The 24,203-nt window shown below is 56.1% G+C and overlaps 1 protein-coding gene across 2 annotated transcripts in view; it reads left to right on the forward strand.

The window, feature by feature from the left end:
• The window catches only part of rpp38 (ribonuclease P/MRP 38 subunit), an 8,164-nt gene extending 1,673 nt beyond the window's left edge, over positions 1-6,491 (forward strand). Inside the window, exons 2-4 of one of the 2 annotated variants that reach the window (XM_079503441.1) lie at positions 2,046-2,355; positions 4,065-4,335; positions 4,756-6,491. In XM_079503441.1, coding sequence (XP_079359567.1) covers positions 2,057-2,355; positions 4,065-4,335; positions 4,756-5,205 — 1,020 coding nt within the window. In that variant the 5' untranslated portion in view covers positions 2,046-2,056 and the 3' untranslated portion in view covers positions 5,206-6,491. Of the gene's footprint in view, positions 1-2,016; positions 2,356-4,064; positions 4,336-4,755 lie in introns of both variants that reach the window. The other variant, XM_079503440.1, reaches the window with a different exon arrangement.
• The last annotated feature ends 17,712 nt before the right edge of the window (positions 6,492-24,203 follow it).

A 24,203-nucleotide genomic window follows, 5' to 3' on the forward strand; every position in this document is an offset into this window, starting at 1 on the left:
TAATGGTACCAACATCAATACAGCCTGTTATCTCTCCTAATGGTACCAACATCAATACAGCATGGATGGAATAGTGGACAAAATATTATCCAACAACACATTATTCTTTAGTTTTGGGTCTGAGAGGCTAAATGTCATCAAATGGTGGTCCGTATATTGGCTCAAATTACGAAATAAATAATGGGCCTCGATATGAAAATGGTACAAAATGTCTTGTTAAAAATATGCTGTTTGTTGTTGGCAATATTGACATCGAGATTTACTTTTAAATCATAATTTATATGCCACTCAACCAAAATGATGTATAGTTGAAGAATAAATACTAATGTGCCATAATATGGCACATTAATATTATGTGAAATATCTGGTTCTGCATGTATGTATGTATTCATGTATGTATTCATGTATGTAATACATACATGAATACATACAAACATGTATGTATTCATGTATGTATTCATGTCAGGCATGCCCAAATATGGAGTGTTGTGAGAACAGGACAGCTCCATATATGGAGCCCGGGGCAGAGGCCCTAGCTGTCCAGAGCCTGGTCAGAGGCCCTAGCTGTCCAGAGCCTGGTCAGAGGCCCTAGCTGTCCAGAGCCTGGTCAGAGGCCCTAGCTGTCCAGAGCCTGGTCAGAGGCCCTAGCTGTCCAGAGCCTGGTCAGGGGCCCTAGCTGCCCAGAGCCTGGTCAGAGGCCCTAGCTGTCCAGAGCCTGGTCAGGGGCCCTAGCTGTCCAGAGCCTGGTCAGAGGCCCTAGCTGTCCAGAGCCTGGTCAGAGGCCCTAGCTGTCCAGAGCCTGGTCAGAGGCCCTAGCTGTCCAGAGCCTGGTCAGGGGCCCTAGCTGTCCAGAGCCTGGTCAGAGGCCCTAGCTGTCCAGAGCCGGGGCAGAGAGGCCCTAGCTGTCCAGAGCCTGGTCAGAGGCCCTAGCTGTCCAGAGCCGGGGCAGAGAGGCCCTAGCTGTCCAGAGCCCGGGGCAGAGGCCTGTTGTGGCGGTTCTGGACAACCGTGGGGCTTGTTCTGACATCACAAATATGCTCTGACATCACAAATATGTTCTGACATCAGCATAGACTCCATCCATATTTGGGCATGCCTGACGGGACGCATACTTGATAACTGGGAGGGGCATTAATTTCCAGCTTGCATCGTTCCAAGTAGGCCAGTGTCCAACGGGCACCACTATAGCGGTGCCCGTTGGGCACCACTATAGTGGTGCCCAACGGGCACCGCTATAGTGGTGCCCAACGGGCACCGCTATAGTGGTGCCCAACGGGCACCGCTATAGTGGTGCCCAACGGGCACCGCTATAGTGGTGCCCAACGGGCACCGCTATAGTGGTGCCCAACGGGCACCGCTATAGTGGTGCCCAACGGGCACCACTATAGCGGTGCCCAACGGGCACCACTATAGCGGTGCCTATAGCGGTGCCTGTTGGGCACCACTATAGTGGTGCCCAACGGGCACCACTATAGTGGTGCCCAACGGGCACCGCTATAGTGGTGCCCAACGGGCACCGCTATAGTGGTGCCCAACGGGCACCACTATAGCGGTGCCTATAGCGGTGCCTGTTGGGCACCACTATAGTGGTGCCCAACGGGCACCGCTATAGTGGTGCCCAACGGGCACCACTATAGCGGTGCCTATAGCGGTGCCTGTTGGGCACCACTATAGCGGTGCCCAACGGGCACCGCTATAGTGGTGCCCAACAGGCACCGCTATAGGCACCGCTATAGCGGTGCCCAACGGGCACCACTATAGTGTATTATAAAATCACACCCGTGTGAAGTGAGGGGCGCTAATGTATTAAAGTCGAACTCATGTTGGTTAGGTGATGTAATGGTGATGTAAAACAAACGAACAAAATTCTCTATATTGTTAATGGCATTTAATGTTTGTGTTGGGGGACAAGATGGCGTACATTTTCCCTTCATTGTCAATGGCGTTTTTAATGTTTAACTAAAAACACATAAAACCTGTATCAATAATAAAAGAAAGAACCTTTGCGTCCAACAGCTGTGTGTCCATCATCATCATCATTTCAGAGGTCCCCATCATGGCCGCCGCCCCAGCCAAGCCCATCATGACCGCCGCCGCGCCAGCCAAGCCCATCATGGCCGCCCCAGCCAAGCCCATCATGGCCGCCGCCGCCCCAGCCAAGCCCACCAAGAAGCAGCAGAGGCAACAGAAGCAGGTTCCGGCCAAGACGACCCTGTGTTCTCCGTTCAGCGCTCCTCGTTGGAGCTCTCTGCCCCAGGCCGACATGCTCTTCATCCTGAGCGCCCTCAGGGACAAGCTCCAGACCATCGGACTGGAGAAGACCGAGACCAATCCGTTTCGCCAGTGGAGGAAAAAGTATGGATACGAGTATATATGCCTACAGTTTGTTAAATGTAATGTAATGCCACCGTTACTTATTACTTGAGCACGCAAGTACTGCCCCTGCCTCACTAAAGGCCTATTCATAGTCTGATTTATCGGTGGTGAGGTGACCACCGCTCCGGTGGTAAGGTGACCACCGCTCCGGTGGTGAGTTGACCACCGCTCCGGTGGTGAGGTGACCACCGCTCCGGTGGTGAGGTGACCACCGCTCCGGTGGTGAGGTGACCACCGCTCCGGTGGTGAGGAGACTGTAATACTGTGGAGCGGTGGTGAGTAAAAACAGAGAGAAGGGCTGTGGAGAGCGGTGGTTTGCTCTTCACCGCGGCTCGGTGACGTCATGTTGTAGAGCGGTGGTTTGCTCTTCACCGCGGCTCAGTGACGTCATGTTGTAGAGCGGTGGTTTGCTCTTCACCGCGGCTCAGTGACGTCATGTTGTAGAGCGGTGGTTTGCTCTTCACCGCGGCTCAGTGACGTCATGTTGTAGAGCGGTGGTTTGCTCTTCACCGCGGCTCAGTGACGTCATGTTGTAGAGCGGTGGTTTGCTCTTCACCGCGGCTCAGTGACGTCATGTTGTAGAGCGGTGGTTTGCTCTTCACCGCGGCTCAGTGACGTCATGTTGTAGAGCGGTGGTTTGCTCTTCACCGCGGCTCAGTGACGTCATGTTGTAGAGCGGTGGTTTGCTCTTCACCGTGGCTCGGTGACGTCATGTTGTAGAGCGGTGGTTTGCTCTTCACCGTGGCTCAGTGACGTCATGTTGTAGAGCGGTGGTTTGCTCTTCACCGCGGCTCAGTGACGTCATGTTGTAGAGCGGTGGTTTGCTCTTCACCGTGGCTCAGTGACGTCATGTTGTAGAGCGGTTGTTTGCTCTTCACCGTGGCTCAGTGACGTCATGTTGTAGAGCGGTTGTTTGCTCTTCACCGTGGCTCAGTGACGTCATGTTGTAGTTGCGGTGGTTTGCTCTTCACCGTGGCTCAGTGACGTCATGTTGTAGTTGCGGTGGTTTGCTCTTCACCGTGGCTCGGTGACGTCATGTTGTAGTTGCGGTGGTTTGCTCTTCACCGTGGCTCAGTGACGTCATGTTGTAGAGCGGTGGTTTTCTCTTCACCGCGGCTCAGTGACGTCATGTTGTAGTTGCGGTGGTTTGCTCTTCACCGCGGCTCGGTGACGTCATGTTGTAGTTGCGGTGGTTTGCTCTTCACCGTGGCTCAGTGACGTCATGTTGTAGTTGCGGTGGTTTGCTCTTCACCGTGGCTCAGTGACGTCATGTTGTAGTTGCGGTGGTTTGCTCTTCACCGTGGCTCAGTGACGTCATGTTGTAGTTGCGGTGGTTTGCTCTTCACCGTGGCTCAGTGACGTCATGTTGTAGAGCGGTGGTTTGCTCTTCACCGTGGCTCAGTGACGTCATGTTGTAGTTGCGGTGGTTTGCTCTTCACCGTGGCTCAGTGACGTCATGTTGTAGTTGCGGTGGTTTGCTCTTCACCGTGGCTCAGTGACGTCATGTTGTAGTTGCGGTGGTTTGCTCTTCACCGTGGCTCAGTGACGTCATGTTGTAGTTGCGGTGGTTTGCTCTTCACCGTGGCTCAGTGACGTCATGTTGTAGTTGCGGTGGTCACCACCTCACCACCGATAAATATTAAGACTATGAATAACGCTTAACACTCTCTGCACGTCCGTCCCTATAGGAAGCCCAGCGAGAAGGATCCCGTGACGTCACCACCACCACCACCAGTCCTTCCTCCCAGCGGTCCACCCAGCGGTCCACCCAGCGGTCCCAGGAGCGGCTGGACAGTCCTGGAGGCCAGGAGGCAGCTGGCCATCGGCATCAACGAGGTCACCAGGGCTCTGGAGAGGAACCAGCTCAGCCTGGTGCTGGTGTGCAAGTCGGTGAAGCCAGCGCACATGACCAACCATCTGATCGCCCTGAGCAGGACCAGAGAGGTCCCGGCCTGTCAGGTAGGAGGACTGAAGGTTTATTTTGTTTTTTTCTTAGCAATGATTCTGTCGATTTATTTATCTCCAATTTAATCGAATAATCAATCTTGTGATCTTTTAGAGCTTTTTTTTCCTTTTTTAGTAATGATTAAATAACGATCCAAAATGTATTATCACATTCAAATTGATATTCTTTTTGTATTTTTGAGGGGTGCTAGCCCCTCCTATACACAGATTTAATGTTTGTCTTTAGTTCAGTTTAGTAAACGCATTGACAATGAAGGGATTGTTAATGGCGTTTAATGTTTGTGTTGGCAGTTTGTTTTACATCACCTAATCAACATGAGTTAGACTTTAATATATTAGCGCCGCTCACTTCACACGGGTGTGATTTTTAGTTATATTAACCGTTGTTGCCCCCTCCCCGTCCCGTCCTGCCAGGTTCCACAGCTCAGCGCCACCGTCTGCCAGCCGCTGGGCCTCAGGAGCGTTCTGGCGCTGGGCTTCCACCACGGCGGGCTCTTCACGGACATGGTGGACGCCATCGCCCCCCGAGTGCCAGCGCTCTGCGTGGAGTGGATCACAGAGCCAGCAGACCACACGGGGACAGCAGCAGCAGCAGCAGCGTCCCGGGAGGAGGAGGAGGAGGAGAGCGGGGGTCGCAAGAGGAAGTTTGAGTCGTCGAAAGACGACGATGACGCAGAAGACGACGACGACAAGATGGAGGCGAAGAGTGACGAGAACAAAGTGGACGAGGACGCTACGAAACCCACGTCCTGTCCCCTCAAACCCACGTCCTGTCCCCTCCAACCGCTCAAAGTGAAGAAGATCGTTCCTAACCCTTTGAAGAAGAGAAAGCAGAAGAAGAACAAGAAGAAAAGTAAAGCGTAAGGTTCCCACGGTGATGGATCTCTCCTCGTACGGCCGACCCCCTGGGCTCTGGGGGCGAACCTCTGCCCTGGGCTCTGAGGCGACCCTGGGCTCTGGGGCGACCCTCTGCCCTGGGCTCTGAGGCGACCCTGGGCTCTGGGGCGACCCTCTGCCCTGGGCTCTGAGGCGACCCTGGGCTCTGGGCCGATCCTGGGCTCTGGGGGGACCCTGGGCTCTGGGGCGACCCTGGGCTCTGGGGCAGTCCATTGGACCTGCGCACCCCCAAATAGCTGGCAAAATTTTTAGTGCTATGGACGTGTATACATGTGTTTCCTAATCAAACCTCCATGTGCCTACGACGTGTATACATGTGTTTCCTAATCAAACCTCCATGTGCCTACGACGTGTATCAAGGCATCTTTAGGTCGTTGTTTATTTAATGATATCAATCGGGATCGCTGAATTAGTTTCTTTCCTTATGAATCTTCAGCGATCCTAGACATGTTTTGCGCAATGATCGTTGATCAGCTCTGCAAGCTGATAGGACAACATTTTATTGATCAGCTTGCTGAGCTGATCAACGCGCAGACTTTCTAGTCCAGTCACGTGGTCTAGTGGTGAGGGTTTTCATGATTGACTGGCCTCTAAGCCAATGGGAGACTAGCCCTAATACGGCCAACCATATGACTAGAGACTGAAAACGCGACGACAGAAAGCCCCACTAAGGCACAATATGCAAGAGAATGGAATGCAAGTGGATATATAATGACTTGAGACATTTCTTGTTTATTATAGGGAAAATAATCTACACAAACCTTGTACTTCATACAACAACGGATATAGGGAAGTGATTGTTTTCACATTTACAAGGTGAACCCCTGGTGGTCACGATAAAGAAAATAATGCAACATTTTTTTGCTTTAAAATGAGTTTATTCAATTAAATGTCCATGCTGGTATAACTGACACTGTGTTTGTGCTGAAACTCGTTTCATGTAAATGATGCTGGTAACTTTTTTTTTTTTTAATTTTTTTTTCTCTTCAGCTTAATTTCCACAGCCTGCCAATGGACTCAGAATAAAAATGCTGTTTCTTCAATTAGAGAAAAAGCTGCACGTCATTTCAAAAAAATCCCCTTCAAATAAGGCAAACTTGTACTTAAAATGGGCCAAACATCAGATACTCGCCCTGTTGATCATGACTGGCAACAAGTCTGCAAGTAAGAAGACATTCACCGATGCCAGTGGCCGATATTTATCACTTTCCTAAATCTATACGATTTAATTTGTGCTCTTTAAAAGGCCTGAAATACTAATAAAATGTAAATGTTTACAATGATTAGTTTCTCTGGCACACAAAAACAAACAGACATGCATTTGTCTATTGCCCAAATCCTTTTTGACAATACTTGTATGTACACATGTTTATGCAGATTGACTCAAAGAAGTAGAAATATTTTACAGTTTATAATGAGGTTCTTCTTGGACACAGGTGAAGTTCAGGCCAGGTAAGCTGAATGACACAAAATGTCTTGGCTGTTGAGTGACAGCTGCGGCGGCCATTTTAACAAAACCAAAGGGAGTCCATTTCACCCATTGATCTCCAATGGCTGTGATTCCATTGATCGCCGGTGGCTCTGTTTCCTGTTCACAAGTATGTTTCCTACAACAGCCTAATGAAGAAATGTGAATGAAGGACCTTTAATACAGAATAATGCTAAATGTAACAGGAGGCAGCGTTGAGCTTTGAATACCTTGTCTGTCAACGACAAGGTCACACAACCATGACCTCAAGATAGGTAGAGCTGAGATTGATGTGCCTTTGAGGGGGGGGGGGGGGGGGGGAAGTGATAAATATCTTATGTTCTGAATGCAGTCATTGCTATTAGTGCTTGTTCAGAACCAGGGGTCTCCCTGTCACTGTTCAGAACCAGGGCTGTCACTGTTCAGAACCAGGGCTCTCCCTGTCACTGTTCAGAACCAGGGCTCTCCCTGTCACTGTTCAGAACCAGGGCTCTCCCTGTCACTGTTCAGAACCAGGGCTGTCACTGTTCAGAACCAGGGCTCTCCCTGTCACTGTTCAGAACCATGGGTCTCCCTGTCACTGTTCAGAACCAGGGCTCTCCCTGTCACTGTTCAGAACCAGGGCTCTCCCTGTCACTGTTCAGAACCAGGGCTCTCCCTGTCACTGTTCAGAACCAGGGCTGTCACTGTTCAGAACCAGGGCTCTCCCTGTCACTGTTCAGAACCATGGGTCTCCCTGTCACTGTTCAGAACCAGGGCTCTCCCTGTCACTGTTCAGAACCATGGGTCTCCCTGTCACTGTTCAGAACCAGGGCTCTCCCTGTCACTGTTCAGAACCATGGGTCTCCCTGTCACTGTTCAGAACCAGGGCTCTCCCTGTCACTGTTCAGAACCAGGGCTCTCCCTGTCACTGTTCAGAACCAGGGCTCTCCCTGTCACTGTTCAGAACCAGGGGTCTCCCTGTCACTGTTCAGAACCAGGGCTCTCCCTGTCACTGTTCAGAACCAGGGCTGTCACTGTTCAGAACCAGGGCTCTCCCTGTCACTGTTCAGAACCATGACTCTCCCTGTCACTGTTCAGAACCAGGGGTCTCCCTGTCACTGTTCAGAACCAGGGCTCTCCCTGTCACTGTTCAGAACCAGGGGTCTCCCTGTCACTGTTCAGAACCAGGGCTCTCCCTGTCACTGTTCAGAACCAGGGCTGTCACTGTTCAGAACCAGGGCTCTCCCTGTCACTGTTCAGAACCAGGGGTCTCCCTGTCACTGTTCAGAACCAGGGGTCTCCCTGTCACTGTTCAGAACCAGGGGTCTCCCTGTCACTGTTCAGAACCAGGGCTGTCACTGTTCAGACCCAGGGCTCTCCCTGTCACTGTTCAGAACCAGGGCTGAATATATAGTTAATTACAGAATATAGCTATTCAAACGCTTATTTTAACAATACAAAAACAAACACAAAATCTCACTTACACACACGCCTCGTTTATTCTCTTATCGTACGCCGAAAATACAGGATCTACAAACTCAGCGTGCCACATATCCGGGTCACATTATGAGCTTGTACATCTGCTGTGTTTTGCCATCATCATTTTTCGACCGGTCGAGATCATGGATTTCTCAAGGCCACGCCAGACTTTCCAGTCCTTCATTGCCTCATACCCTAACCCAGGGGTGGGCAACTTTGACGATGGAGAAGGCCACTATAGTTCCACACTCACTCCCTAGGGCCATATATTACTGTCGTAGCAAAAATAGCCGATCTACAAGCTCAAAACGCGTCAGCTGGTTACTGGTATCCTGAATTGGAATCCTGAAAATTAACATTCCTATGTAATTTCAAATGCCTTTAATTGTGTTGAGCAATGAGCTACTAATTTAGACGTAATTACAACGGGTCATGTTTGCATGTTGTGGAATTGTAACAATAACCAATATTATATCAGTATTCTGACATTAACCTGAGGGCCACATTAAGTGAAGGTGGGGGCCGCATGTGGCCCCCAGGCCGCCAGTTGCCCACCCCTGCCCTAACCTAAACATAACCGCAAGCATGTCGCAGCGCGGTCCCAATATTAACGCATGTTCGCCAACCTTAATCCGGTCGTTTTCCGGGTTTTCGTTTTATCAATCGGCAGAGCATGCCCTTACTCGTCGAAAACAATCGTACTGATCCTAAGTGTTCACTGCGGTGTCGATTGATAACAGTCGAAACGGGTGGTCATGCACTCTGCAGGTCATCCACCATCACACACACGTATCCATCACTCTGCAGGTCATCCACCATCACACACACGTATCCATCACTCTGCAGGTCCTCCACCATCACACACACGTATCCATCACTCTGCAGGTCATCCACCATCACTCTGCAGGTCCTCCACCATCACACACACGTATCCATCACTCTGCAGGTCCTCCACCATCACACACACGTATCCATCACACACACGTATCCATCACTCTGCAGGTCCTCCACCATCACACACACGTATCCATCACTCTGCAGGTCCTCCACCATCACACACACGTATCCATCACTCTGCAGGTCCTCCACCATCACACACACGTATCCTTCACTCTGCAGGTCCTCCACCATCACACACACGTATCCATCACTCTGCAGGTCATCCACCATCACACACACGTATCCTTCACTCTGCAGGTCCTCCACCATCACACACACGTATCCATCACTCTGCAGGTCCTCCACCATCACACACACGTATCCATCACTCTGCAGGTCCTCCACCATCACACACACGTATCCTTCACTCTGCAGTGACCCTGTGGTGGGGTGGAACGACACCCTGTGGTGGGGGGTGGAACGACACCCTGTGGTGGGGTGGAACGACACCCTGTGGTGGGGGGTGGAACGACACCCTGTGGTGGGGGGTGGAACGACACCTTGTGGTGGGGGGTGGAACGACACCCTGTGGTGGGGTGGAACGACACCCTGTGGTGGGGGGTGGAACGACACCCTGTGGTGGGGGGTGGAACGACACCCTGTGGTGGGGGGTGGAACGACACCTTGTGGTGGGGGGTGGAACGACACCCTGTGGTGGGGGGTGGAACGACACCCTGTGGTGGGGGGTGGAACGACACCTTGTGGTGGGGGGTGGAACGACACCCTGTGGTGGGGTGGAACGGCACCCTGTGGTGGGGGGTGGAACGACACCCTGTGGTGGGGTGGAACGACACCCTGTGGTGGGGTGGAACGACACCCTGTGGTGGGGGGTGGAACGACACCCTGTGGTGGGGGGTGGAACGACACCCTGTGGTGGGGTGGAACGACACCCTGTGGTGGGGGGTGGAACGACACCCTGTGGTGGGGTGGAACGACACCCTGTGGTGGGGTGTGGAACGACACCCTGTGGTGGGGGGTGGAACGACACCCTGTGGTGGGGTGTGGAACGACACCCTGTGGTGGGGTGGAACGACACCCTGTGGTGGGGGGTGGAACGACACCCTGTGGTGGGGTGGAACGACACCCTGTGGTGGGGTGGAACGACACCCTGTGGTGGGGGGTGGAACGACACCCTGTGGTGGGGTGGAACGACACCCTGTGGTGGGGTGGAACGACACCCTGTGGTGGGGTGGAACGGCACCCTGTGGTGGGGGGTGGAACGACACCCTGTGGTGGGGTGGAACGACACCCTGTGGTGGGGTGGAACGACACCCTGTGGTGGGGGGTGGAACGACACCCTGTGGTGGGGGGTGGAACGACACCCTGTGGTGGGGGGTGGAACGACACCCTGTGGTGGGGGGTGGAACGACACCCTGTGGTGGGGGGTGGAACGACACCCTGTGGTGGGGGGTGGAACGACACCCTGTGGTGGGGTGGAACGACACCCTGTGGTGGGGGGTGGAACGACACCCTGTGGTGGGGGGTGGAACGACACCCTGTGGTGGGGGGTGGAACGACACCCTGTGGTGGGGTGGAACGACACCCTGTGGTGGGGGGTGGAACGACACCCTGTGGTGGGGGGTGGAACGACACCCTGTGGTGGGGGGTGGAACGACACCCTGTGGTGGGGTGGAACGACACCCTGTGGTGGGGGGTGGAACGACACCCTGTGGTGGGGGGTGGAACGACACCCTGTGGTGGGGGGTGGAACGACACCCTGTGGTGGGGGGTGGAACGACACCCTGTGGTGGGGGGTGGAACGACACCCTGTGGTGGGGTGGAACGACACCCTGTGGTGGGGTGGAACGGCACCCTGTGGTGGGGGGTGGAACGACACCCTGTGGTGGGGGGTGGAACGACACCCTGTGGTGGGGTGGAACGACTCCCTGTGGTGGGGTGGAACGACACCCTGTGGTGGGGTGGAACGACACCCTGTGGTGGGGGGTGGAACGACACCCTGTGGTGGGGTGGAACGACTCCCTGTGGTGGGGTGGAACGACACCCTGTGGTGGGGGGTGGAACGACACCCTGTGGTGGGGGGTGGAACGACACCCTGTGGTGGGGTGGAACGACACCCTGTGGTGGGGGGTGGAACGACACCCTGTGGTGGGGGGTGGAACGACACCCTGTGGTGGGGTGGAACGACACCCTGTGGTGGGGGGTGGAACGACACCCTGTGGTGGGGTGGAACGACACCCTGTGGTGGGGGGTGGAACGACACCCTGTGGTGGGGTGGAACGACACCCTGTGGTGGGGGGTGGAACGACACCCTGTGGTGGGGGGTGGAACGACACCCTGTGGTGGGGGGTGGAACGACACCCTGTGGTGGGGTGGAACGACACCCTGTGGTGGGGTGGAACGACACCCTGTGGTGGGGTGGAACGACACCCTGTGGTGGGGGGTGGAACGACACCCTGTGGTGGGGTGGAACGACACCCTGTGGTGGGGGGTGGAACGACACCCTGTGGTGGGGTGGAACGACACCCTGTGGTGGGGTGGAACGACACCCTGTGGTGGGGGGTGGAACGACACCCTGTGGTGGGGGGTGGAACGACACCCTGTGGTGGGGGGTGGAACGACACCCTGTGGTGGGGTGGAACGACACCCTGTGGTGGGGGGTGGAACGACACCCTGTGGTGGGGGGTGGAACGACACCCTGTGGTGGGGGGTGGAACGACACCCTGTGGTGGGGGGTGGAACGACACCCTGTGGTGGGGGGTGGAACGACACCCTGTGGTGGGGTGGAACGACACCCTGTGGTGGGGTGGAACGGCACCCTGTGGTGGGGGGTGGAACGACACCCTGTGGTGGGGGGTGGAACGACACCCTGTGGTGGGGTGGAACGACTCCCTGTGGTGGGGTGGAACGACACCCTGTGGTGGGGTGGAACGACACCCTGTGGTGGGGTGGAACGACACCCTGTGGTGGGGTGGAACGACACCCTGTGGTGGGGGGTGGAACGACACCCTGTGGTGGGGTGGAACGACACCCTGTGGTGGGGGGTGGAACGACACCCTGTGGTGGGGTGGAACGACACCCTGTGGTGGGGGGTGGAACGACACCCTGTGGTGGGGTGGAACGACACCCTGTGGTGGGGGGTGGAACGACACCCTGTGGTGGGGTGGAACGACACCCTGTGGTGGGGTGGAACGACACCCTGTGGTGGGGGGTGGAACGACACCCTGTGGTGGGGTGGAACGACACCCTGTGGTGGGGGGTGGAACGACACCCTGTGGTGGGGGGTGGAACGACACCCTGTGGTGGGGGGTGGAACGACACCCTGTGGTGGGGGGTGGAACGACACCCTGTGGTGGGGTGGAACGACACCCTGTGGTGGGGGGTGGAACGACACCCTGTGGTGGGGGGTGGAACGACACCCTGTGGTGGGGTGGAACGACACCCTGTGGTGGGGTGGAACGACACCCTGTGGTGGGGGGTGGAACGACACCCTGTGGTGGGGTGGAACGACACCCTGTGGTGGGGGTGGAACGACTCCCTGTGGTGGGGGGTGGAACGACTCCCTGTGGTGGGGGGTGGAATGACACCCTGTGGTGGGGTGGAACGACACCCTGTGGTGGGGTGGAACGACACCCTGTGGTGGGGTGGAACGGCACCCTGTGGTGGGGTGGAACGACACCCTGTGGTGGGGTGGAACGACACCCTGTGGTGGGGTGGAACGACACCCTGTGGTGGGGGGTGGAACGACACCCTGTGGTGGGGTGGAACGACACCCTGTGGTGGGGGGTGGAACGACACCCTGTGGTGGGGTGGAACGACACCCTGTGGTGGGGGGTGGAACGACACCCTGTGGTGGGGGGTGGAACGACACCCTGTGGTGGGGTGGAACGACACCCTGTGGTGGGGGGTGGAACGACACCCTGTGGTGGGGTGGAACGACACCCTGTGGTGGGGGGTGGAACGACACCCTGTGGTGGGGTGGAACGACACCCTGTGGTGGGGGGTGGAACGACACCCTGTGGTGGGGGGTGGAACGACACCCTGTGGTGGGGGGTGGAACGACACCCTGTGGTGGGGTGGAACGACACCCTGTGGTGGGGTGGAACGACACCCTGTGGTGGGGTGGAACGACACCCTGTGGTGGGGGGTGGAACGACACCCTGTGGTGGGGGGTGGAACGACACCCTGTGGTGGGGGGTGGAACGACACCCTGTGGTGGGGGGTGGAACGACACCCTGTGGTGGGGTGGAACGACACCCTGTGGTGGGGTGGAACGACACCCTGTGGTGGGGGGTGGAACGACACCCTGTGGTGGGGGGTGGAACGACACCCTGTGGTGGGGGGTGGAACGACACCCTGTGGTGGGGTGGAACGACACCCTGTGGTGGGGGGTGGAACGACACCCTGTGGTGGGGGGTGGAACGACACCCTGTGGTGGGGGGTGGAACGACACCCTGTGGTGGGGGGTGGAACGACACCCTGTGGTGGGGGGTGGAACGACACCCTGTGGTGGGGTGGAACGACACCCTGTGGTGGGGTGGAACGGCACCCTGTGGTGGGGGGTGGAACGACACCCTGTGGTGGGGGGTGGAACGACACCCTGTGGTGGGGTGGAACGACTCCCTGTGGTGGGGTGGAACGACACCCTGTGGTGGGGTGGAACGACACCCTGTGGTGGGGTGGAACGACACCCTGTGGTGGGGGGTGGAACGACACCCTGTGGTGGGGTGGAACGACACCCTGTGGTGGGGGGTGGAACGACACCCTGTGGTGGGGTGGAACGACACCCTGTGGTGGGGTGGAACGACACCCTGTGGTGGGGGGTGGAACGACACCCTGTGGTGGGGTGGAACGACACCCTGTGGTGGGGTGGAACGACACCCTGTGGTGGGGGGTGGAACGACACCCTGTGGTGGGGTGGAACGACACCCTGTGGTGGGGGGTGGAACGACACCCTGTGGTGGGGGGTGGAACGACACCCTGTGGTGGGGGGTGGAACGACACCCTGTGGTGGGGTGGAACGACACCCTGTGGTGGGGGGTGGAACGACACCCTGTGGTGGGGGGTGGAACGACACCCTGTGGTGGGGTGGAACGACACCCTGTGGTGGGGGGTGGAACGACACCCTGTGGTGGGGGGTGGAACGACACCCTGTGGTGGGGGGTGGAACGACACCCTGTGGTGGGGTGGAACGACACCCTGTGGTGGGGGGTGGAACGACACCCTGTGGTGGGGTGGAACGACACCCTGTGGTGGGGGGTGGAACGACACCCTGTGGTGGGGGGTGGAACGACACCCTGTGGTGGGGTGGAACGACACCCTGTGGTGGGGGGTGGAACGACACCCTGTGGTGGGGGGTGGAACGACACCCTGTGGTGGGGTGGAACGACACCCTGTGGTGGGGGGTGGAACGACACCCTGTGGTGGGGTGGAACGACACCCTGTGGTGGGGGGTGGAACGACACCCTGTGGTGGGGGGTGGAACGACACCCTGTGGTGGGGTGGAACGGCACCCTGTGGTGGGGTGGAATGACACCCTGTGGTGGGGTGGAACGACACCCTGTGGTGGGGTGGAACGACACCCTGTGGTGGGGGGTGGAACGACACCCTGTGGTGGGGGGTGGAACGACACCCTGTGGTGGGGTGGAACGCGAGGGTCGAATGTGAAGTCGGTGGGGCGAACGGTTCTGGAGTTACGTGGATTACAGACGTACCCAGACTTGCATTTCTAGATAGGCCTAGATTGATAATGGTATGATTGGGCCATATGTTTCAGTAATAATGATAATAATAGTAAGGGAACATTACATTCAACGTTTCCTTTCCACCAATGCTGATTTTAATACTTTCATCGACTCATGAAATAAATCAGATTTTGTTATGAACGTTTTATTTATTTGTTTCCTTTAAACCAGTGGTTTAATTTCAACCTTTTTTTTCATGTCAAGGTCCATTATTTATTCTGCATTATAGAGCCACGTACGGACCGCCATCTGATGACATTTAGCCTCTCAGACCCATTTGCGCCACGGACCGCCATCTGATGACATTTAGCCTCAGACCCATTTGAGCCACGGAACCGCCATTTGATGACATTTAGCCTCAGACCCATTTGAGCCACGGACCGCCATCTGATGACATTTAGCCTCAGACCCATCTGAGCCACGGACCGCCATTTGATGACATTTAGCCTCTCAGACCCATTTGAGCCACGGAACCGCCATTTGATGACATTTAGCCTCTCAGACCCATTTGAGCCACGGACCACCATTTGATGACATTTAGCCTCTCAGACCCATTTGAGCCACGGAACCGCCATTTGATGACATTTAGCCTCTCAGACCCATTTGAGCCACGGACCACCATCTGATGACATTTAGCCTCTCAGACCCATTTGAGCCACGGAACCGCCATTTGATGACATTTAGCCTCTCAGACCCATTTGAGCCACGGACCACCATCTGATGACATTTAGCCTCTCAGACCCATTTGAGCCCAGGCCCGCGGGAAGTACTTTACACTAGCAGGGGCTGAGCGTGTACCTGGGGGTGCGCGCGCATAGCGCGCGCCGCAAAAATGCGCGTGCACGCGCATCATGCACGCGCATTTTCGCGCATTTTCACGCGCAAACGTGGCCTTTACTTTCCCTCTCCACACGCAAGTTATATATGAACGAACTGACACAGGCAATTAACCAGGATAAGGTGCCAATACTGTGATACAGCATATTTAAATCTCTTTTTTTTTCTCTTTCTCTCCTGTTCGAGGGGGGGCTGTGCCTGGGGGGAGGGGGTGCTACAGCCCCCCCAGCACCCCTACTTCCCTCAGCCATGTTAGAGCCACGGACCACCATTTGATGACATTTAGCCTCTCAGACCCATTAGAGCCACGGACCACCATTTGATGACATTTAGCCTCTCAGACCCATTTGAGCCACGGACCACCATTTGATGACATTTAGCATCTCAAGACCCAAAACTAAATTTTGTTATCGTTGGATACGATTTTGTCCACAATTCCATCCATGCTGTATTGATGTATTGATGTATTGATGTTGGGTCCATTTGGTTTCATTTTACCCTCTCAACAGTTAAATATCTAACATAATAAGTTTGGTTACCAACTCACCATCATTTTTAGCTGCATGGGGACCACCTGGAACCTCCACAAGGACCACTGGTGGTCCCTGGACCACTGGGGACCACCTGGAACCTCCTCAAGGACCACTGGTGGTCCCCGGACCACATGGGGACCACCTGGAACCCCCTCAAGGACCACTGGTGGTCCCCGGACCACATGGGGACCACCTGGAACCTCCACAAGGACCACTGGTGGTCCCCGGACCACATGGGGACCACCTGGAACCTCCACAAGGACCACTGGTGGTCCCCGGACCACATGGGGACCACCTGGAACCTCCACAAGGACCACTGGTGGTCCCCGGACCACATGGGGACCACCTGGAACCCCCTCAAGGACCACTGGTGGTCCCCGGACCACATGGGGACCACCTGGAACCTCCACAAGGACCACTGGTGGTCCCCGGACCACATGGGGACCACCATGAACCTCCACAAGGACCACTGGTGGTCCCCGGACCACCATGAACCTCCACAAGGACCACTGGTGGTCCCCGGACCACCATGAACCTCCACAAGGACCACTGGTGGTCCCCGGACCACCATGAACCTCCACAAGGACCACTGGTGGTCCCCGGACCACATGGAGACCACCTGGAACCTCCACAAGGACCACTGGTGGTCCCCGGACCACCTGGAACCTCCACAAGGACCACTGGTGGTCCCCGGACCACATGGGGACCACCTGGAACCTCCACAAGGACCACTGGTGGTCCCCGGACCACCTGGAACCTCCACAAGGACCACTGGTGGTCCCCGGACCACATGGGGACCACCATGAACCTCCACAAGGACCACTGGTGGTCCCCGGACCACATGGGGACCACCATGAACCTCCACAAGGACCACTGGTGGTCCCCGGACCACGTGGGGACCACCATGAACCTCCACAAGGACCACTGGTGGTCCCCGGACCACATGGGGACCACCTGGAACCCCCTCAGGGACCACTGGTGGTCCCTGGACCACATGGGGACCACCCGGAACCCCCTCAAGGACGACTGGTGGTCCCCGGACCACATGGGGACCACCTGGAACCTCCACAAGGACCACTGGTGGTCCCCGGACCACCTGGAACCTCCACAAGGACCACTGGTGGTCCCCGGACCACCTGGAACCTCCACAAGGACCACTGGTGGTCCCCGGACCACATGGGGACCACCTGGAACCTCCACAAGGACCACTGGTGGTCCCCGGACCACATGGGGACCACCTGGAACCCCCTCAAGGACCACTGGTGGTCCCCGGACCACATGGGGACCACCATGAACCTCCACAAGGACCACTGGTGGTCCCCGGACCACATGGGGACCACCTGGAACCCCCTCAAGGACCACTGGTGGTCCCCGGACCACATGGGGACCACCATGAACCTCCACAAGGACCACTGGTGGTCCCCGGACCACATGGGGACCACCATGAACCTCCACAAGGACCACTGGTGGTCCCCGGACCACATGGGGACCACCTGGAACCCCCTCAGGGACCACTGGTGGTCCCTGGACCACATGGGGACCACCCGGAACCCCCTCAAGGACGACTGGTGGTCCCCGGACCACATGGGGACCACCTGGAACCTCCACAAGGACCACTGGTGGTCCCCGGACCACCTGGAACCTCCACAAGGACCACTGGTGGTCCCCGGACCACCTGGAACCTCCACAAGGACCACTGGTGGTCCCCGGACCACATGGGGACCACCTGGAACCTCCACAAGGACCACTGGTGGTCCCCGGACCACATGGGGACCACCTGGAACCCCCTCAAGGACCACTGGTGGTCCCCGGACCACATGGGGACCACCATGAACCTCCACAAGGACCACTGGTGGTCCCCGGACCACATGGGGACCACCTGGAACCCCCTCAAGGACCACTGGTGGTCCCCGGACCACATGGGGACCACCATGAACCTCCACAAGGACCACTGGTGGTCCCCGGACCACATGGGGACCACCATGAACCTCCACAAGGACCACTGGTGGTCCCCGGACCACATGGGGACCACCATGAACCTCCACAAGGACCACTGGTGGTCCCCGGACCACATGGGGACATCCTGGAACCTCCACAAGGACCACTGGTGGTCCCCGGACCACATGGGGACCACCTGGAACCCCCTCAAGGACCACTGGTGGTCCCCGGACCACATGGGGACCACCATGAACCTCCACAAGGACCACTGGTGGTCCCCGGACCACATGGGGACCACCTGGAACCTCCACAAGGACCACTGGTGGTCCCCGGACCACATGGGGACCACCATGAACCTCCACAAGGACCACTGGTGGTCCCCGGACCACATGGGGACCACCTGGAACCTCCACAAGGACCACTGGTGGTCCCCGGACCACATGGGGACCACCATGAACCTCCACAAGGACCACTGGTGGTCCCCGGACCACATGGGGACCACCTGGAACCTCCACAAGGACCACTGGTGGTCCCCGGACCACATGGGGACATCCTGGAACCTCCACAAGGACCACTGGTGGTCCCCGGACCACATGGGGACCACCTGGAACCCCCTCAAGGACCACTGGTGGTCCCCGGACCACATGGGGACCACCTGGAACCCCCTCAAGGACCACTGGTGGTCCCCGGACCACATGGGGACCACCTGGAACCCCCTCAAGGACCACTGGTGGTCCCCGGACCACATGGGGACCACCATGAACCTCCACAAGGACCACTGGTGGTCCCCGGACCACATGGGGACCACCTGGAACCCCCTCAAGGACCACTGGTGGTCCCCGGACCACATGGGGACCACCTGGAACCCCCTCAAGGAGGACCACTGGTGGTCCCCGGACACCATGGGGACCACCTGTAACCCCCTCAAGGACCACTGGTGGTCCCCGGACCACATGGGGACCACCATGAACCTCCACAAGGACCACTGGTGGTCCCCGGACCACATGGGGACCACCATGAACCTCCACAAGGACCACTGGTGGTCCCCGGACCACATGGGGACCACCTGGAACCCCCTCAAGGACCACTGGTGGTGGTCCCCGGACCACATGGGGACCACCATGAACCTCCACAAGGACCACTGGTGGTCCCCGGACCACATGGGGACCACCTGGAACCTCCACAAGGACCACTGGTGGTCCCCGGACCACATGGGGACCACCTGGAACCCCCTCAAGGACCACTGGTGGTGGTCCCCGGACCACATGGGGACCACCTGGAACCTCCACAAGGTCCACTGGTGGTCCCCGGACCACATGGGGACCACCATGAACCTCCACAAGGACCACTGGTGGTCCCCGGACCACATGGGGACCACCATGAACCTCCACAAGGACCACTGGTGGTCCCCGGACCACATGGGGACCACCTGGAACCCCCTCAAGGACCACTGGTGGTCCCCGGACCACATGGGGACCACCTGGAACCCCCTCAAGGACCACTGGTGGTCCCCGGACCACATGGGGACCACCTGGAACCTCCACAAGGACCACTGGTGGTCCCCGGACCACATGGGGACCACCATGAACCTCCACAAGGACCACTGGTGGTCCCCGGACCACATGGGGACCACCTGGAACCCCCTCAAGGACCACTGGTGGTCCCCGGACCACATGGGGACCACCTGGAACCCCCTCAGGGACCACTGGTGGTCCCCGGACCACATGGGGACCACCTGGAACCCCCTCAAGGACCACTGGTGGTCCCCGGACCACATGGGGACCACCTGGAACCCCCTCAAGGACCACTGGTGGTCCCCGGACCACATGGGGACCACCTGGAACCCCCTCAGGGACCACTGGTGGTCCCCGGACCACATGGGGACCACCTGGAACCCCCTCAAGGACCACTGGTGGTCCCCGGACCACATGGGGACCACCTGGAACCCCCTCAAGGACCACTGGTGGTCCCCGGACCACCTGGAACCTCCACAAGGACCACTGGTGGTCCCCGGACCACCTGGAACCCCCTCAAGGACCACTGGTGGTCCCCGGACCACATGGGGACCACCTGGAACACCCTCAGGGACCACTGGTGGTCCCCGGACCACATGGGGACCACCTGGAACCTCCACAAGGACCACTGGTGGTCCCCGGACCACCTGGAACCCCCTCAGGGACCACTGGTGGTCCCCGGACCACATGGGGACCACCTGGAACCTCCACAAGGACCACTGGTGGTCCCCGGACCACTGGTTGAGAACCACTGCTAGTTTAAACGCGTTAAAAGACCTCCAAACCTGGCGTCTTTATTTGGGGGCATATCATTATTTATAGCAGACTTTTTTTTTCTTCCAGAAATGTGTGGATATTTTTCCTAATAGCCGATTCACAACGGCCATTTTCAGGAATAAAATAAAATAAAAAAGTGGAAAAAAAAACATTGTTACAAATAAAATGGCTCCATTCCATTCAAGACAGTTGTTGTATAATATACTGCATAATACTGCATAATACTGTATAATACTGTATAATACTGACTGTAGGATTGTTTTAACATGCTGGTGTGTTCGGAACACAACGAGCTGCCTAGTATAACCTCACAAACCCTTTGGTTTTCATCTTCATTTTAAAACGTTACTTAATGAAGGACAACTTTAGGTTTTTCCAACCAAGGTTCATGTTTTAAGTTGTTATTAGAGAAAGTAAAAGATTTTCATTTTTCATTTGCTGCTTTCTTTCGTTTAGTGATTTTAGCTGTTTTTGACCGGGGGGCGGGGCATTCCAACATGGTCCTAAAAGGTTTTTTGTTTTTTTTTACAAAAAATATGGTGATTTATTTATTTTTTATTATTTACTATAGTCCTACTAGACCCCAGGAAATGATATCTGGCCACAAAAGATCACAGGATCTACTGAATGTGACAAACTGACATATTGAGCCTACGACACACAGTATGGCATCCCCCTAGTACCTCTACCTTCACATTCAGTAGATCCTGCGATCTTTTGTGGACAGATGTAATTTCCTGGGGTCTAGTAGGACTACAGTAAATATTAATAAAGAAATTGCTGGCCTGGGCCGTGGCTCAGCGGTCCATGCACCTTGGCTGGTAATCCAGTCTGGCAGCGTGGCGCGGGTTCGACTCCCGATCCCCACGGCCTTTACTGCATGTCACCCCCCCCCATCTCTCTCCCCATTTCCTGTCAGCCTACTGTCTGTCCCTCCATGAAAAAAATATGAAATAAAGGCGAAAGCCACAAAAAAAAGAAAACATTAAAAAAAAGAAAGAAATCTCTGTAACATTTTGTAAAAAAAAGGACGTATTTAGCCCCATGTTTGAATGCCCCCGCCCCCCTGTTAAAAACAGCTAAAATCACTAAAACGAAAGAAAGCAGCAAATGAAAAACAATTAATCTCATCTTTTACTTTCTCTAATGACCTACAACATGAACCTTGGTTGAATAAAACTAAAGTTGTCCTTTACCGTACTGTGCTGAATATAAGACGATTCTGCTTATAAGACCACCCCCATTTTTCCAAGACTCATTTGTGGAAAAAGAACATTGAAATGTCACGTAGTCTCTAGTCCCCGATTGTAATACAACCCCATTTTTGGGGGGGATATTTCCATTGTCTTATATTCAGTACAATCGGGTCATTGAATTGGAAATGTTCAACGAGAAATAGTGAAAAGGAAAAGCCACGATGACAGCAAACCATGTCATACATAATAAGACAAACAGACAATTCTAAATGTCAGAACTGTTCAGGGAATTAAAAAAACAAGTTAGCTGCACGACACACAACAAAATAATACCCCCCCCCCCCCCCCCACCACCACCCCCAAGAAAAATGTACACGTAGTCAGACACGCAAATACAGCATCATTCATTAAAATAAAAAAAACAGAAACAAACAAATTCAATAAAAATGCCCCCGGGAGGAACATTGGGGGTTATAGTTCAACCTTCACCCTACCGTTGATGTCATAATTATGGACTTACAGTTAATACAAATAATTTTCCCTCAGCTGATCTTCATCAACCCTTAGTTTCTATAATTAGTGCATGAGGACATCTTCCTGTACGTCTGAGAGAATCACTCTAATGCAGGGGTCTTCAGGCCAGGGACCCCCTTTAGCTGAGACAGAGCAGGGACCCCCTTTAGCTGAGACAGAGCAGGGACCCCCTTTAGCTGAGACAGAGCAGGGACCCCCTTTAGCTGAGACAGAACAGGGACCCCCTTTAGCTGAGACAGAGCAGGGACCCCTTTTAGCTGAGACAGAACAGGGACCCCCTTTAGCTGAGACAGAGCAGGGACCCCCTTTAGCTGAGACAGAGCAGGGACCCCCTTTAGCTGAGACACAGCAGGGACCCCCTTTAGCTGAGACAGAGCAGGGACCCCCTTTAGCTGAGACAGATCAGGGACCCCCTTTAGCTGAGACAGAGACAGAACAGGGACCCCCTTTAGCTGAGACAGAGACCCCCTTTAGCTGAGACAGAGCAGGGACCCCCTTTAGCTGAGACAGAGCAGGGACCCCCTTTAGCTGAGACAGAGCAGGGACCCCCTTTAGCTGAGACAGAGCAGGGACCCCCTTTAGCTGAGACAGAACAGGGACGCCCTTTAGCTGAGACAGCTGTTCTCTCTGTCTCGCCGAGCCCTCGGCTGTTCTCTCTGTCTCGTCAAGCCCTCGGCTGTTCTCTCTGTCTCGCCGAGCCCTCGGCTGTTCTCTCTGTCTCGCCGAGCCCTCGGCTGTTCTCTCTGTCTCGTCAAGCCCTCGGCTGTTCTCTCTGTCTCGTCGAGCCCTCGGCTGTTCTCTCTGTCTCGCCGAGCCCTCGGCTGTCCTCTCTGTCTCGCCGAGCCCTCGGCTGTTCTCTCTGTCTCGCCGAGCCCTCAGCTGTCCTCTCTGTCTCGCTGAGCCCTCGGCTGTCCTCTCTGTCTCGCTGAGCCCTCGGCTGTTCTCTCTGTCTCGCTGAGCCCTCGGCTGTTCTCTCTGTCTCGCTGAGCCCTCGGCTGTCCTCTCTGTCTCGCTGAGCCCTCGGCTGTCCTCTCTGTCTCGCTGAGCCCTCGGCTGTTCTCTCTGTCCCGCTGAGCCCTCGGCTGTTCTCTCTGTCTCGCCGAGCCCTTGGCTGTTCTCTCTGTCTCGCCGAGCCCTCGGCTGTTCTCTCTGTCTCGCCGAGCCCTCGGCTGTTCTCTCTGTCTCGCCGAGCCCTCGGCTGTTCTCTCTGTCCCGCTGAGCCCTCGGCTGTTCTCTCTGTCTCGCTGAGCCCTCGGCTGTTCTCTCTGTCTCGCTGAGCCCTCGGCTGTCCTCTCTGTCTCGCTGAGCCCTCGGCTGTCCTCTCTGTCTCGCCGAGCCCTCGGCTGTTCTCTCTGTCTCGCTGAGCCCTCGGCTGTTCTCTCTGCCTCGCTGAGCCCTCGGCTGTTCTCTCTGTCTCGCTGAGCCCTTGGCTGTTCTCTCTGCCTCGCTGAGCCCTCGGCTGTCCTCTCTGTCTCGCTGAGCCCTCGGCTGTTCTCTCTGTCTCGTCAAGCCCTCGGCTGTTCTCTCTGTCTCGCTGAGCCCTCGGCTGTTCTCTCTGTCTCGCTGAGCCCTCGGCTGTTCTCTCTGTCTCGCTGAGCCCTCGGCTGTTCTCTCTGTCTCGCTGAGCCCTCGGCTGTTCTCTCTGCCTCGCTGAGCCCTCGGCTGTTCTCTCTGTCTCGCTGAGCCCTCGGCTGTTCTCTCTGTCTCGCCGAGCCCTCGGCTGTCCTCTCGGCTGTCCTCTCTGTCCCCCTGAGCCCTCGGCTGTCCTCTCTGTCCCCCTGAGCCCTCGGCTGTTCTCTCTGTCTCGTCAAGCTCTTGGACAGACGGCCGGCAGATGCTTTTCCTACCGTGCTATAATACGTTCGTATCTAAATGGAATAAAAGGATTTTGCTATTTATTACAAACAACACAATCGGTCAGATCTGTTCAAATACACAGCAGTATAAAATTGAGCTACACACATTATCTCCCTGATGAACATAAAAGTGCACATAGTAGCAAACCAAGCTCAGCTAAGCATGTCGTCGACCAATGAGTTTTTCTGTTGCGATATTATTATTTTGTT

This window comes from Electrona antarctica, assembly GCF_951216825.1.
Source record: "Electrona antarctica genome assembly, chromosome: 6".
Classification (NCBI taxonomy): Eukaryota; Metazoa; Chordata; class Actinopteri; order Myctophiformes; family Myctophidae; genus Electrona; species Electrona antarctica.